General features: G+C 36.5%; 1 protein-coding gene across 10 annotated transcripts in view; it reads left to right on the top strand.

Moving 5' to 3' along the window:
- Window positions 1–10,042, top strand: part of PTPN13 (protein tyrosine phosphatase non-receptor type 13) — a 245,364-nt gene extending 235,322 nt beyond the window's left edge. For 6 of the 10 annotated variants that reach the window (XM_037021144.2, XM_037021143.2, XM_073237332.1 and 3 more), the window contains 5 exons: window positions 1,339–1,429; window positions 3,472–3,809; window positions 5,381–5,596; window positions 6,655–6,717; window positions 9,063–10,041. In XM_037021144.2, coding sequence (XP_036877039.2) covers window positions 1,339–1,429; window positions 3,472–3,809; window positions 5,381–5,596; window positions 6,655–6,717; window positions 9,063–9,158 — 804 coding nt within the window. In that variant the 3' untranslated portion in view covers window positions 9,159–10,041. Of the gene's footprint in view, window positions 1–1,338; window positions 1,430–3,471; window positions 3,810–5,380; window positions 5,597–6,654; window positions 6,718–9,062 lie in introns of all 10 variants that reach the window. The other 4 variants (XM_037021145.2, XM_037021142.2, XM_037021141.2 and 1 more) reach the window with 3 other exon arrangements.
- The last annotated feature ends 6,338 nt before the right edge of the window (window positions 10,043–16,380 follow it).

Raw genomic sequence — 16,380 nt, 5'->3', positions numbered from 1 at the left:
AGCACCGTCTTGCCCTATCCAGCAGTAAATTAATTTTTCTAATTAAGATCCTAGTAGTATTGAAGTCATCTCTTTAGCTACTATGGAGCTTGATAATTCTCCCTGAAGTTTATCTTCTCTACCTCATATGTAAGAATAAGGAGTTTTAAAGTCAAGTATCAAGTCCAACAATCCACTAAACTTCATAATTAATACACTGTAGATGTGGTTCATCATTAGCAACAGTTTCTAATTTAATACAGGTCCAAGAACATGCCCGTAGTTTAAAGCAGCGATGGTTCAGAACCCAAGCTCCTGTGGTCTTACTGGTGCTATCCATAGGCTAAAGAGGACTGTGGGACCACTGTGATTTTGGGTTTACGTTGCCCATCTTCCTCAAACCATCTGTTTATTCACCTACTTCCTGAGCTTTTTGTAGTCACTGAAGTGAAAAGGCTAACTTCTATTGAGAGCTTCTGCATTTAGATGCTTTGTTAGATGCTTTCAATTTAATACTCAAAATATTATAAATCCCTTTATATAGATTTGGAAACAATCTCACAATAGTTAAGTATACTCTTCCTCTCCATTTTGCACACAGTTTCTCCATTAAGGTCATAAGTTTAAATGTCACCATCTCAGAGACTTTCCATCACAATCCTTTATAAAGTACATCTTTATTTTTCTCTATCATAGCAGCTTATTAATTTCTTCAAAGTAAAAATCACAATATTTGTTTACTTCTTCACCGCCTCTTTCTCTCAATTGTCTATAAGCTCTAGGAGAGCTAGATATATCTTCTTTCTCACCCCTGGATTCCCAGCACTTATTATACTATCTTGCATATAGTAGGCATTTTCAATATGTATTTGCTGTGGATGGATGAATGGATGAACGAATTAAGGAGTGAATGAAAAAGTGAGAAATAGTTGATATTAAAACATAGGACTATCTAACCACAGCTCTACCACATGGAATACTCTTTGACCCTACAGAATATATTGTCAAGAGACTCTGCCCAGCTCATTATTTTAAGCCAAAATTCTTTTTTATATGTTGTATTTTTTTTCTAAAAGATATAGACATCTTTAAACTGAAATTTAAAATTAAGGTACAAAGTGCTGCCTCACAAAGTTAGTTGACTGCATGTTAAATATATTTGCAACAATATTTTTCAACAGTTGGTGTATCAAATGAGTATTGTGATTTTAGGCTTATATCTTGGCAAGACATAACTGTTTCGTAACACTCAAAGTGTGCCATGATCAAATCACAGCCAATTTTACACCCTGCACATTTAAAAAATTTGCAGTTACTACTGAATTACTGCTTAAACTTTATTTCCACTTTTGCTTACAGAATCTTCAAGAATTAAAACCTTTGGATCAGTGTCTAATTGGACAAATTAAGGAAAACAGAAGGAAAAACCGATACAAAAATATACTTCCCTGTAAGTTTCAATTTGGCTTCAAATAAAATGTATATCTGAAATAATTTGACCTCATTTAAAACTTTTATGCTAGTTAACCCTCTCTCTCACATAAATGTGCACATAAAACACTCATATTCAGATTTAAATCAGTAATGAATAAATTTAGGTATACCGTGAAAATTCCTTTTTAAGTTACCTATGTATTCTAGAAATTGATCAGAGGAATCTTAAATATTTCCTCAGATAGTCATGCATTTTTACTAGCATAGTATTAGAAATTAATCAGTGATGGCCAACCAGTAATTTTTAAATCTTTTTAAAAATATGAATTGGCTTCAAGATGAGCAATTTCTTTGTGTCTGTGTCACAGGCAACATTGATTTATTCTACTCATTTTAAGTTTATAAAAAAGTCTGTGGTACATAATAACTATGTACATTCATGTGACTAAAATGATTCTACCTGGTTGCATTAAACTTTATGTCAGATACCAGGAAGGGAGAAAAGGCTATTTTTTTCCCATTTTACCCATACCACCAATCGACATGTGATTTTTTTTTGTAAATATATATGAATATGTTTATATAACCAAAGTATTAACATCTAGCAACCTTTTTATAGTAATCATCAGCCACATTTTTATATATTAGAACATTGGATAACACCGTATGAAACACTGACCCTATCTTTGCCAGGAAGTCATTAATCCAAAGACAAAGAACAGGACATATCATGTAATAAATAATAATACAGTTGAATTTTTTCAATTAAGATATAAGACACATTCATTTTGGAAAATTTCCTGTAAGAAGTGAATCTTAGCAGGGGATGTAACAGCACAAAAATTCTCAATCATAATATAAGTTGGTCACAGGAATGGTAACACAGCATGGAGAAAATAGCCAATGATTCTTTAACATCTTCCTGTGTCAATAGATAGTAACTGCTGTAGTGGGGGTGAGTGCATAATATGGGTAAATGTTCAACTGCGGTGTTGTGTACTTGAACCAACATAAGAATGTGTATTGATTATACTTGAATTAAAAAAAAAAAGTGACTCTTAATAATTTTTAAAATGGAATAGATAGATCATTATTTGGCATGAAGTAGGTGGGAATTGTTTCAGGCAAAAAAAAAATGAACAGACTAGTATTTCAAAGTCAAAGTGGGATAAGCTATAAATCCAAAACTACTGAGTGTGTTTATCTCTCTGGACTGAGATAGAAGTCAAGTAATAGAAGGAAAACTGATGGGGAATTTTGAAACCCTATTACTAAGAGTGTTAATTTGGTAATCACAGAAATTACCAGTTAAATTTATAAATATTTGCAATAAAAATGACTTCCAGTGTATTAAATACAAATTAATTCTCTTGGATAAGGTGGCTTACATTTACTTTCACTGTGGCAGCTGGGTTTGAAAAATTACATTTTGGACATAGAAAATTACAATAGACAAAGACAAGAGCATATAGGCCTGGAGAATAAAGTGAGCTACCTTTTTATTTATTGTAGTAGTTTTATCTTCTGTCTGCTTATCATAAGGAATATAATTTAATTAGATGAGCAAGAATTAATTATTTCAACTGTATTTGTACTAAGTGCTTTAATATTTTCACAGTAATAATTTTTGTTTTTTGAAGAATTGATTGGCATAGTCTTTTATTAAATTCATTATTATTATCACCATCATTGAAATATGGATGGAAAAGAAGTAGCAAAGTTGTGTTTGTTTCTCTGGTTACTTATTAAAGTGTTCTAAATGTATTTATTTATTGATATTAACTTCTTCAGCTAAATCTGTGTAAATAATAAATACTGAATATTCTGTCAGAAACTCAGAGTTGACATCTTAGATATACTTGTAACATATGAGTGGAATGAGTAAATATAAAATTATTTGACCTTACTACAATTTGAAAGTATGTTTTTATTAAATGTGTTTGTAACTTCATCTATGGTTATGATGAATTTCTCATGATCTTTGACTCACCCTCTTTATAAGGCTCTTGTTTAAAAATGCATGATGTAGATGTCTATTTCGTGGTGGGAAATTCACAGATGATGCTACAAGAGTGCCTCTTGGAGATGACGGTGGATATATCAATGCCAGTTTCATTAACATACCAGTGGGAAAAGAAGAGTTCCTTTACATTGCCTGCCAAGGACCTCTCCCTACAACTGTTGGAGATTTTTGGCAGATGATTTGGGAACAAAAGTCCACTGTGATAGCCATGATGACCCAAGAAGTAGAAGGAGAAAAAATCAAATGCCAGCGCTATTGGCCTGACACCCTAGGCAAGACGACAATTGTCAGTGACAGACTTCGTCTGGCTCTTGTGAGCATGCAGCAGGCGCAGGGCTTTGTGGTAAGGGCGATGACCCTAGAAGATATTCAGGTAAGTGAGTTAAGTCTTTCTGTTTACCAAGACTCATCTCCTAGTTGCAATGCAGGCCCGGTCTGTCCATGAATGTATCAATGTATTTCTAAATAAAAGCCAGTGACTTCTTGGTTCCCATTTCAATGGAACTAATACCGCCTATTATTTTTTCTTATCTAATAAAAGCTTAAGTGTGACCCTCTTCATGAATCCTACCAGTTCCCTCCAGTATGTACTGTATTAAAATGAAAATGAGGATAAAGGACTTCTAATATGATCATCCACCATCCTTTGCTTAGAGATGGCACAGAATGTCTTGGAAGCTATGTGCTAGAAACTCATTTAAAAGGTCAAACCTCTAAGTAGACTCAATAAAACCGTTTTTAAGAAAATCTTTAAAAAAACATTCCCTCATAAAGACAACATATTTGATACTATATGGACAATTATAGCATGAACATTTGTTATTCAGGTAATTTCTACTGCAGCTACCTAACCACTGAATAAGTTTAGCTTGAATTGGGTAAGTGGACACATCTTAAGTAAAGCTGCTACTGCTTACTCACCTGCACAGCACGTCGGTTTCACTCACCTGTCTCAGTCATATTAGCTAGGTATGAGCAATGTATTTCCTCTTGGAGTTTTAGCTTTCTTAAAGAAACAGAGCAATTTTATTTTCATACAAACAGGATATTGACTCAGTTCCACTGGCAGCATGTAAACATAGCCTGAAAATATCCTCATGATTTTTTATTTGTGATTTTACAAAGAATTAAAGATTATACCTCCTTATTCATTTTCACTAGCCAATCCATTATTTATGCCAGCACAATTGTTCAGTATTCCTTAAATGATTTTTTTATTTAATCAACACGTTTATAGAGCTTAGGGTCCTGTTATGGAATGTATGATCTTTGACTCACCCTCTTTATAAGGCTCTTGTTCAAAAATGCATGATGTAGATGTAACTGCTATTCAGCAGTTAATAGCAGAGACAAAAAGAAATGCCTGACTTTATGGAGCTTACTTTGTAATGAGGAAATAGTGGTGTTGGTGATGCTATGGAAAAAATCATGAAGGAACTGAGTGAGTCACAGGCATATGTGGAGGGGGGAGCATTTCAGTCAGAAAGAGTGAAAGCAAATGCCCTGACACTGAATTGTGCCTGCTGTTTTTAAAGAAACCACAGAGAGGTCCCTAAAGTGAAGTGACCGGGAAGAAGAGGTTAGGTCTCAGAAGTACCTAGGTCAGATTACATAGGACATTGAAGCCATTGCAGTGACTCTGGATTTTACTTGGGGTGTATTGGAAAGTGGGTCATAAAAAAGAAGGTTGTTATTCATATCAAAATGTAATTTGCTTTTAGGATGTCCAAAAAGTAGTTTTAACCAATATTTACAATGTGGATCTAGCAACCTCCTTGATAAAGGCTCTCTGTGTGTTGTTTAATGGGGTCTTTTTTTCTGTTCTACTTTTCTTTGATCAGATCCAATAGACAAGTCAAAATTTGAAAGGACAGAATACTATTAAGAACTAATTCTGTGTGAACAGTATAGTATGCCTTTACTTATTCTATTGTACAATTTCAGACAGGAGAGGTACGACATATTTCTCATCTGAATTTCACTGCCTGGCCAGACCATGATACACCTTCTCAGCCAGACGACTTGCTCACCTTTATCTCTTACATGAGACACATTCATAGATCGGGCCCCATCACCACACACTGCAGCGCTGGCATTGGACGTTCAGGGACCCTGATATGCATAGACGTGGTTCTAGGGTTAATTGGTCAAGATCTTGAAGTGAGTACAAGATAACAGGCTGAACAAGTATTTGACTGGAAATAATGATGAAATCTAATCTTGGGAGTTTTTATTTATTGGTTCGTATGAAGGCCTTAGTTTTCCTTCTACAGAGATTTATATTTTAGTAAACATTCAAAACTGCATAGACTGTAATCAAGAAGAAATAGTACTTTAAATTTATATTGGTTTTACTGGGGGTTTTTTTAACCATGTGCTCAAAAATCTCTTATGCAATATTGCATTTTATACTCTTTACCATCTATAGACTTGTATGAGACAATGTCAGTGTTATTATCACACTTTTAGGGATGGAAACATTAAAGTACAAAAGAAAGTTTATTTTTTAAAATAGAAAGCTTGTTTTCTTTTTGGTTATTGTAACCTATAGGTGGGAAATGTGTATTTTGTTAAACAAATTGATGCTAATAGTCTATCTCTAAATAAGTACTCCCAATTAAAAATATTATTACTAGATAAATAAAGCTAATAGAGTATAATTTTACTTAAAAGTTAAGTTAGTAAGACTTATTTAAAATGTTAGAATATCATAGCATATATATATAATTAAAATCATCATATCTTAAAGACTTTTAGTTAAGAATAGTTCTGTCTTGCTGTTTATACTCTATATTATCTACCATAATAATTTAAGTAGGACAAAACAAAATAGTCTATTTCTCCCTTGTTTCAAGCTCTTAAATATCAGTGAAAATAAAAAGATCAGGAATTTCATTCTGAAAAGCAAAATATAGGAATAGTTTGCCTTGTTTTTAAAATAATAATACAATTTAGTCAAATTTCAAAGGGAAGAGAATCTCTGTTGGGGATTTTCAAATAGAATAACCTTCCGTAATTCTTAGAAAGATCTGAAATAAAATTATCAAATGATGATAAAGTCAGTTCACCAAATTTGTCGAGAACAGTTTACCAAAACTGCTAGAAGGGGAAAGAGAATGGGGTACAGAAATCTGAATAAGCCCCTCCTCTGTGAATCTTTGGGGTTCAAATTCAGTTACCCTTTTTATCTAACATATACACTCTATTTCCTTTGGCAGTTTGACATCTCTGATTTAGTGCGCTGCATGAGACTACAAAGACATGGAATGGTTCAGACAGAAGTGAGTCTTGGTTGCTGTTTTCTAATGAGGATTTTTATGAAGATACCAATAATTTAAGCATTCCAGTTAAACCAGTTTTTCTGAGTGTTCTCTTTTTTGAGCTTTCCCACATTATTGTACAAAACCAAAGATTTATGCTAGTAACAGACTTATTTTTTTAATGCATGAGGACTAATTCAGAAAAAAAAGGAAATATTTCTAGGCTTTTTTTAAATGTTGCCTTTTTAATTTAAAAAATAAGGAAATTAAGTATACTGAATAGATTACAGAGAATGGGGTGTTATATTGGGGGCAAAAATTTGGGGTGATACAAAATAGCATGTAATTAGTGGTATTCCTTCTCCTAAAAAAGAGATAGAAGGGAATATTCTTGCTACAGGATTTATATTGGAATTTCCTAAGAAATTGCTGACAGCATTGACTAGAAAGCAGGAAGGCAGCCTAGAAGGCATTGATTAGCTTGAAGGTACTCTAGGTGTAGACTGAATGGGTCCATTTATCCTCTGTTATGATCATTTTCATTTCTCATACCTAAAATCAAATCATGGGTTATGTCACATAGATTATGACCTATAGACCTATGTCCTTCACAGGGATGGCATCATTTAGAGTGTCTCTCTGTTCTGAGTAGTTCCACTATCCTTTTTATTTATATTGAGGGGAGGGATGTGGAAGCTATTTTCATGTACCTATAAATTGACATTTCTCTACCTCTTGAAGAATAAAGAAGCTTACTATCCTTAAAATCAGAACTTGCCTACTTTCCTTTCATATACCATTTTATTCAAATTAAATCTCCTGAATATTAAATATTTATAGTCACATTTTTAAGTAAAGAAAACATTGATCAGAATAAGCTATTCTTTAGACCCAGGAAATTCGTTTGTTCAACTGATTGAGTACCTTCTATGTGCCAGGTACTCTTCTAGGTGCTTGGAGCACATCATGAATAAAAGGAAGATCCTGCCAGAATGACAGAGATCTTCTAGTGCAGTAGTGCTGAGGAAGACAGACAATAAATGCACTAAGAAAAATATATAGGATCTTTGAAAGTGATAATTGCTTTAGAGGGAAAAAGTAGGGTAAAGAAGATGGGTCGTGTGGCAGGTTGGGGGTGCTATTGTAAAGAAGGTGGCACTGCTGAGAAAGTAACACTTCAGCAAATATTGGAAGGAGGGGCATGTAGATATCTGAGAGTAAGCACCACCTGCAGGCAAGTCCAGGGTGGAAGGGGGTCTTGATGTTTAAGAACGGTCACAGCCCATATGGCTGAAGTGGAGGGAAGAGGGGAGGTAACAGGGCCTGGGCTCTCCTCTGAGTAATGTGGAGCCATCACAGGATTGTCAGGATGGAGTGACATGATCTGATTCATATTTTAAAGGCCTGGTCTGGTTTCTGTGTTAAAACAAGACCCAATTTGGGGAGGAGGGTCCAGCATTAGAAGCAGGGAGGTCAGATAGGTGACAAGCAGTGGTGGCCCAGACTGGAGTGGTGGGTGTGGATATAGGGAGAAGAGGATATTATGCAAAGTGGGTTTGCTAATGGACTGTGTGTGTCATGAAAGTTAAGGATAAACATGGAGAATGCAGGAAGTTAAAATTCAGATGAGAAAAAAATAATAAAAGGGTTACTTCTTTTCCTACTCTTTAGAGTTTTTAACATTTTAGTCAACATTCTTATATTCCTTAGTCTGCACATGTGATAGGTGTGCAAACACTCACACAGCTGTTTGAAATGAGATTCAGCTATCGTTACTAATTTATTACTTTCCATTTAGTATATCATTTATTTTTAGGCTCATTAATTCCTTGTCACATAACAAGAAAATTCAGATCCCTGTACCATCAACTTCATAGAGAGTAATTCTGCCAAAAAAGTTAATTTGTGGAAAACCTTGATTTCCATATTCTTTTGTCCCAAAATATTGGAAGAAAATTATTTTGTATTTCTTCCTGATATTTCAGAACAGGAAGATTAAGTTCAATAAATCCAGAAGAAATTTTGTAGGAAGTTTATTTTTCCATTATAAATGCAAATCATAAATTATTACCAAAACACAAAAACAGATCCACCAATCAGAGACAACATCAGTTAGCACTCTGAGATATTTCTACCAGCCACCCCCAATTTTGTCAATCTTTTTTCTGTATTTTATAATTTTTATGACATTGCACAATTGTATATTCCACTTTTTATGTTCAACATTACAAAAAATGTTTTCCATATTTTCAAAATTACTCAAACTTCACTTTCAATAGTGGTGGGGCTATATATACATAAAAGATTAACATTGTGTATCTGAAGTCTTTTCCTGCTCTCTCTCCCTCCTCTTTTTTTGGCCATAGGATCAATACATTTTCTGCTATCAAGTCATCCTTTATGTCCTGACATGTCTTCAAGCTGAAGAGGAGCAAAAAGAGCAACCCCAACTTCTGAAATGACATGAAAAGAAGAAATGCCTTTCCATTTCCCTCCTAACATCCAACAGATGCTCCTGCTCTATTTAAAGTAAAGATGACAGGGCACCAAGTCCACACAATGTTATTATGCTTATTCTCCTCTACCTTAGAGGAGGGGCATTCTTCATAACAGTAAATAATGTTGAAATGTTGTATTTTTACAGCTACTTTAACCTGTGATCATTATTTTAAAAATTTTAATACTAAATGAATAATGCAGATCTTAGGGATGTTTAAGGCAGCATTTGATTATAGCTGACATTGTTACAAAGACACACTGAGTCTATTTTTAATCTACCAATCATGTTTATAGTAAAATTCTTTCCCAGTATTTTAGTAGAGTCATTTTATAGGGGATACTTGAAACCAGTATGTAAGCTTTAAATGACAGTAATATTGGCATAGAAAAAAAGTAGCAAATGTTTACTGTATCAATTTCTACTGTTTATTATGCAGAATTTCCTGTAATGTATTTATATACTTTTTCATGAAAATGGAGTTACCAGATATGTTTGTAACTGCATCTGTTTGTTATGTATTATCTCACATTGTAAATAAAAAAAATACACTTTAAAATATGAACAAGCCAAAGTGTCTGCAAATTAAACATTTTCAGAGTTTTCTTTTTTTAACAACACCCAGGCCCCTGCAAAGGCAGGAACTTCCCAGCTCCCTGTGTCCCCACTTGGTCCCAGTCACGCCAGCCACACAGACTGGGAATGTTGTCAGAAACCCTGAGAGATTTTCATCAAGGTCAGACATGAGGGTCAGGTATTGGCTAACAGTAGCTAAGAAATTCATTCTCCATTCCTTCTGCCTCCCTGTGAGTGGTACCAGCTTATTTGTGCCTACCTGATACATAAATCAGAATATTTACAAGTCCTCAGTGTATGTAGTAAAACCCAGAATATCTCAGCTGATGAACAGTAATCACAGAAAACAGTATCATACTACTTGGAATATTTATATCTGGTTCTGCCTGAAGTGAAAGAGATCAGCCTCAGAAAACCTGCTTCCGATTCTCCACACTGAGCACGTCCCACTGCGTCTGGTTCTGACAGCACCCCTCCTCCACTCAGCTGTGAGTGATGCCGTTGTATGACCTGGGAGACTGCTTAGTTCGTCCTCATAGGATTGACTGATTCTGAGCTATTTAACTTGAATTCCTGATCTTGCCCAGTTGCAGTGATTTGCTGGGACCTATTTTTGAGTATGAGGCCATGTGAAGGCAAAAGACTCTAATGCACAAAGCCCCCCAGTGATGTTTGACTCGCCACCTGGTCAGAAGTAGCTCCAAATCTGTCAAGCGAAGCATCACCACCAGCATTCACTTTAATCAGAACAGTTTTTATAGATTGGGTTGTAGCTGGACATTTCATTTGACAAAAGGTTTCTGTTGCTTTTAAAGACATTGGAAACCCCTGATCCGAGTGATTTGGAATCCTGAGGCCTTGTTTTCCTGTCATAAGCCCAAGAAACTAGGCCAGCAGGGCTCTAGGAGCCAGTACAGCTGGAGGTGATTAACTACCATCTGAAGTCAACAGAAATGGGAAAGGGAGAAAGCAAAGAATGATCCTTTTTCTGGGAAGAATGAAACTAGAAAATGGAAACTGTGATGGGAAGACAATGCCAGTTTCAATTTACAACCCCTGAATGGAAACTCCAATGTGTTACCACCCTCATCTGGGTGGGGCTGGCTCCACTACTGTGGAATGTCATGAGCCATTTGCCAGGGCCACTTTTGTTAAAAAGCATGACAAGGCCACAGATACAGGATGGCATATGGAAATACTCAACTGTCAAGTGAATGAATACATACAGCTTGGTTCTTAACACTTATTATATAGCTAAGTACTATAAAATACACACCCAGACATATAATGGCTCAAACATAATAGCTTATTTCTAGTTTATGTAACAATGCTGGGCAGTTGAATAGCTCAGCAAGGCAGCTCTCCACCCTCCAATTTTTAGGAAACCAGAGTGATAGAGGTTCTGTAACCAACACATAGCTACAAAGATCATCCTGGAAATCATCTCCATTCCCCCAGCCAGACGGGAAAGAGCTCAGGAGGGCTACCTATGGAGGGATTTTATGAGCTGGGCAGGCCTGGAAGCAAAGCACACCAGTGCAACTCGTTCCATCAGCAAGAGCCAGTCAAATGGTGCCTCTGAGAACACAGAAGCTGGGAAATGAGATGGCTGAGCAGCGGTTTCACCAAGACAGACAACTCTATGCTACAGAAGGGGAGGCCCAAACTGTGATGGGATCTATTCATAAAACTGAACTAAAGTTGTATATTCTTAAAGATTGATATCTTAGTATAGTTCTGAGCATTTCAGGATTAGAAACATTTTGTCCCCAAATCAAAATGTTGATAAGTGTCATTAGTAGAAATATTTCTGAGTTATGATAAAAAATGACAGAAATGGCTGTGGCGAAAAGATAAGGTGTTCACATCTGTGGTTCCAGATAGCCTGCTAGATCTCTTGATTTTAAAATGACTAGTTATCTAGTTATCTAATTGTAATGTGATAAATATAATAAAAGAAAGCTAACTGAAACTATCCACTGGTCATTGATTCCTTGGCAGTGCAAGAATGTGTTCCCATTTTACATAATTTAGAAATATTCAGTGTACCTTGTTATGGTGGAGATAAATGTAACAAATCGGCATTGAGCTGTATAATGTTTTAAAGCCAATTTAAATGTTAATATATTGATTTGGAATTGCATTTGACTGCAAGTAACAACAAACCAAACAGGCTTACACAAATTAGATATCTCTTAAGAAAATGAGTTCAGAAGCATGCAGTTGCTGCCATTGATTCTACAGTTCAAGAATGTCAACAGATATATAAATACCCTGGCATTTCCTTCATGGTCTGGAAATGGCTGATGCAGTTCCAGCTATTACATACACATTCCATAATGGGAATAGGAGGAACTGACAAAGAAAAAGGCTCAGCCAGTGGCAAGGACAAAAAAAGCAAAATTTTCCAGAAATCTCAAGCAGAGGTCCACTTCCATCCTAATAGCAACAACTTTGTCACACAGCCATCTCTTGCTTCAAGAAATTTATTTTGAGCTAGTCATATTACTGTCCTGATCAAAACCTTGGTTCTGTTGGTAAGAACAAAGGAAACAACAGATATTGGGTAGCAGCAAGCAGTGTGTGCCTTTCCAGTTCTGCCAGTTTTCACATTTCCTCAGTAGCTAACAATGTGTCAATATTTGAAGATCTCAACCCCAGAGTATCTGATTTTATAACTGTTGAAAAAAGATTTTCTGGTAGGAAGTGTTTGAAGTAGTCTTCAGCTCTATAGGTTTAGAAACATAATTTTATCCATTAACCCAAAATTGAGTATATTCTAAAGGTCACACTAAGCAAACTCAGGACACTGATAAAACATGTTACCAACATATTAGCTCTATCTGACAAAATGAATAAACCTGGTCACTCAGGTTGGGCTCCTCTATGTGGGTAAAGTACAAAAAGCTGTTCAGAAGGTTGCTTAGAAGCTGAAATGTGATCATTAAACTGGGTTAGACTGAATTACCCTTTCTACACTGGAACTATGACTGTACCAGGAAAGAGAAGGGGACAGAACACATTTCTTCCCATGCATTGAACCAAGTGTTTTCACATTATGTGTGTGAAAATTAAGGAAAACCACACTACAGTGGAGTTAGGAGGCCAGCAGGGGGAGTTCTCATACTCATACTCCTTGTCAATTGCAGATGCCACCAGAAGAGATGGACACCTTGTAAGTCAATACTGTTTTAGCTACTTTACTACCCAGCAAGGAGAAGAAAGGTTTCTGCCTCCATGGGAAATGGGCCAGCCAATGAGAAAGCATGATACATAGAACACCCAGTTTCCTCCAATGGACTTTCTGTTTAAAACATCTCTTTGAACTCTGCCTTTTCTATAAAAGCATTCCTCTCTTTTGTTTTCCAGACTTGCCTATAGTTTTGCCGTGGCTTGCTTGTCCTAAATTGCAATTCTCTGCTGCTACTGAATAAACCCATTTTTTGCTGGTAAAATAACTTTTATTTTTAAGGCTAACATTACTTGGTGTCAGAAGTGGGATCCAGCAGTGACCCTCAGCAACTTTGAGGCTGGTGAGCAAACAGGTGCCAGTACCCACAGAACCCACTGAGCTTTCTTGCTGACCCTGAATTTTGGGGTAAGTCTCCTGGATTTTGAACTCTGCTATTTTTGTGTTTTTGAGCTCTCCATGCTTTATTTGAGATCTACTTAAAGGTCTTCAATATGATTTCTTTCTGGAATCATACTGTTCCTGTGGAACTATGCTAGTCTTCAGTCTGCATCTTGTTTGGAACTGGACTGTTGCTATTGGAATTGTGCAGTCCTTTGGAGTGTCTCCTTTTGGGGATTGTATAGTTCCTACTGGAACTGTGCCTGTTGGAACTGCACTGGCCTTTAGTTTGATTCCTTTTCAAAACCAGACCATTCCTATTGGAATTGTGCTAGCCTTTGGTCTGATTCCTTTTAGAACCAGACTGTTGCTGTTAAAACTCTGCTGCTTAGGAATTTTTCTCTTTGTTGTAGAGAAAAATCTCTAAGAAGTGAGATCTCAATCATCAAAATACTTTGAGGGCACCCCCTCTTCTAGGACCCCAGCTGGCTTTATGTTTAAACATTATGGTCCCTCCTCATTTGCATATCTAACTAAATGGACCGACTTAACAAGAAAAAATTTAGAATACCAATGCCCATTATGCAGAACTTTCAATCTCCCCAAACTCATTTTCTCAAAATTAAATTAAAAAGCCACTGTTCAAAAAAAACTACAACTGAATGGGATGCCTATTTTAATTTATACCTTGATGCTTCAAAACATTTTCAGGATTCTAAGTTTGCCTCTTTGCAAAATGCTCTTTCTAAATTAACTGAGGCAAACAAACCATTGGAAGAAGCCAAAGTCACTTGTGAGGCCTCTTTTCCTTTCCCCCCCATCTTCTTTGTCTCCAGACACATGGCAGCCACTTTGTGCTCAGACCTGCCTCTGGCACCATTTTCCTCCATTCTGTCTGCACTGTCCCCCCACCTCATCAACACCCTCCTCTCCTGAACCTATTAAAACCTGTCCCTTTACAGTTAAGGCTTCTGAGGATCTAAATAACCCCAAGCTGCTTATGCTCCCCAAACAAAGGCCAAAATGCCAGCCATAGTTAAAAAGTTCCAAAAGTGATTTAAAAACCCCCATGGGTTTACTGAAGAATTTAACATAGTTATTCAAATCTACCAACTTGGTGGCTCAGATTTATATCAGTTAATCCACATGCTTGTTGGTGAAGGCCAGGGTCAAGCATTGGATGAAACCAGCTCAACAGGAAAACCCTGAAAAAGATTTAGAAAAACAGAATCCCTAACTTTTGGCAAAATTCTAGAACACTCACTGGAAATATCAATAGCTTTTCCTAAGTCTGTTGATCAGAATAAAGTTCAGGCTTTTACACAAAGCCTGATGAACTTGTTCATAACTATTGCAATCTACTTCGGATGGTTTTAAAAAAACAATTCTGGTCTTCCTTTAGATTTTGAATCCACCTGGGTAGCACTTAACACTGTTTTTATCAACAGGCTGAACCAGGATCTTTCTTTTTAAGTTAAAAAGGCCAGGATAGCATGGAAAACCATGTCCACTCTGGATTTAGTTAATTTGGCAAACCAGCTTGCTCACACCCTAGATGAGTCACCTAAAATGAAAGGCCACTAAGATTCTTGACTTTCAATTCCAGCAAGTGAAGGGTCCTAAACAAATTCAAAACCACCTAGCTCTTGATATCGTTGCAAACAGCCCAGACACTGGAAAAACGACTGTTACAAGTTTAGATGTTTTGGGTGCCTCCAGCCCTCTAGCTAGCCTTACCAAAGTCCTCTAACTCCCAAAGGCTGGGCTCCAAGGAGCTGCAGGGGTTCTTCCCAGTCCTCCCTCTTAGTTGGTATAGAGAAATCACTCTCCAGAGTAGAAGTAAATGTTTGTCCTTATTGCACCAAAGCTATGCTGTCAGTGTTCAAGCCCACTGCTTTTAAGCAGCCCCTGCCTTGGAGTAATAAAACAGTTCAGATAGTGGGGATTTCAAACAAATGTCAACAGGTTCCTATCTCTGAACCTATTCCCTTTTTAGGCCCTTGAGAGATAACACACCCTTTTCTCCTTAGTCCCTCTTCCTTACTCATTATTGGGCCAAGATTTCTATAAAATAGATGAAAGATGATAGAGAGAGAGAGAAATGTATCATGCCAGAATTTCTTCCTCCTAAAAAGGGGAAATAATTCTAGAATTCAACAATAGTAATCAAAATAGCCAACCAGGGGAATTGAATGAGCCTTAAACATCTTTTATTTGCTCCATCTTTCACAGCACTTCAGCTGAGTCTGGGAACACTGATCATTTGTTCCTACTGGGTCAGCTACACCCTTTTTTATGGGCACAATCTTCAACTGATATTGGCAGAATCCACATCCACCTCCATGACGATTCAAATAGATCCCTCAAAACCTTTCCCCAGAATCAATCAATACCCAATAAATAAAGAAGCCTTTCAAGGCATCATGCCCATAATAGTAGATAACAATGCTCAGGGAATCCTTATCCCCTGAATTAGTCTAATACCCCTATTTTACCTGTGAGAAAACCCAATGGCTGATGATGAAGGTTTGTCCAGGACCTCCAGCAATAAACAACATTGTTATCCTCAGCACCCTGTTATTCCTAACCACCATACGCTACTGACATCCATTTCTACTGAAAGCAAATTTTTCACTGTAACTGATCAATGCAGTGCCTTCTTAAGTATTCCAGTTGATAAAGATAGCCAATATCTTTGTGCTTTCACTTGGGAAGAACAGAAATACAACTGGACAGTAATGCTCCAGTTTCACAGAGTTCTTACTTTTCACAAGGTATAAGAACTGATTTGGATAATGCAAAGATTTTTGCAGCTGTACTTTGTACAATATCTACATGGTCTGCTTCTCTGCTCCCCTTCTCAAACCTCTTCTTAGGAAGACAGCATCCACCTGTTAAAACTTTTGACTTAATGGGCCATAAAGTCTCCAAAGAAAAATTGCAGGTTGCTCAAACTCAGGTTCCATAGTCAGGGCACCTGACCTCAGAATAAGACTAAATTTGGATCCAGGTGAAACCGCTCACAGCTGCTTTATGCTCA

This window comes from Manis javanica, chromosome 5 (assembly GCF_040802235.1).
Source record: "Manis javanica isolate MJ-LG chromosome 5, MJ_LKY, whole genome shotgun sequence".
In the NCBI taxonomy this organism is placed as follows: Eukaryota; Metazoa; Chordata; class Mammalia; order Pholidota; family Manidae; genus Manis; species Manis javanica.
The sequence above is the reverse complement of the archived record's forward strand: the minus strand, read 5'-3'. Positions and strand labels throughout refer to the sequence as shown.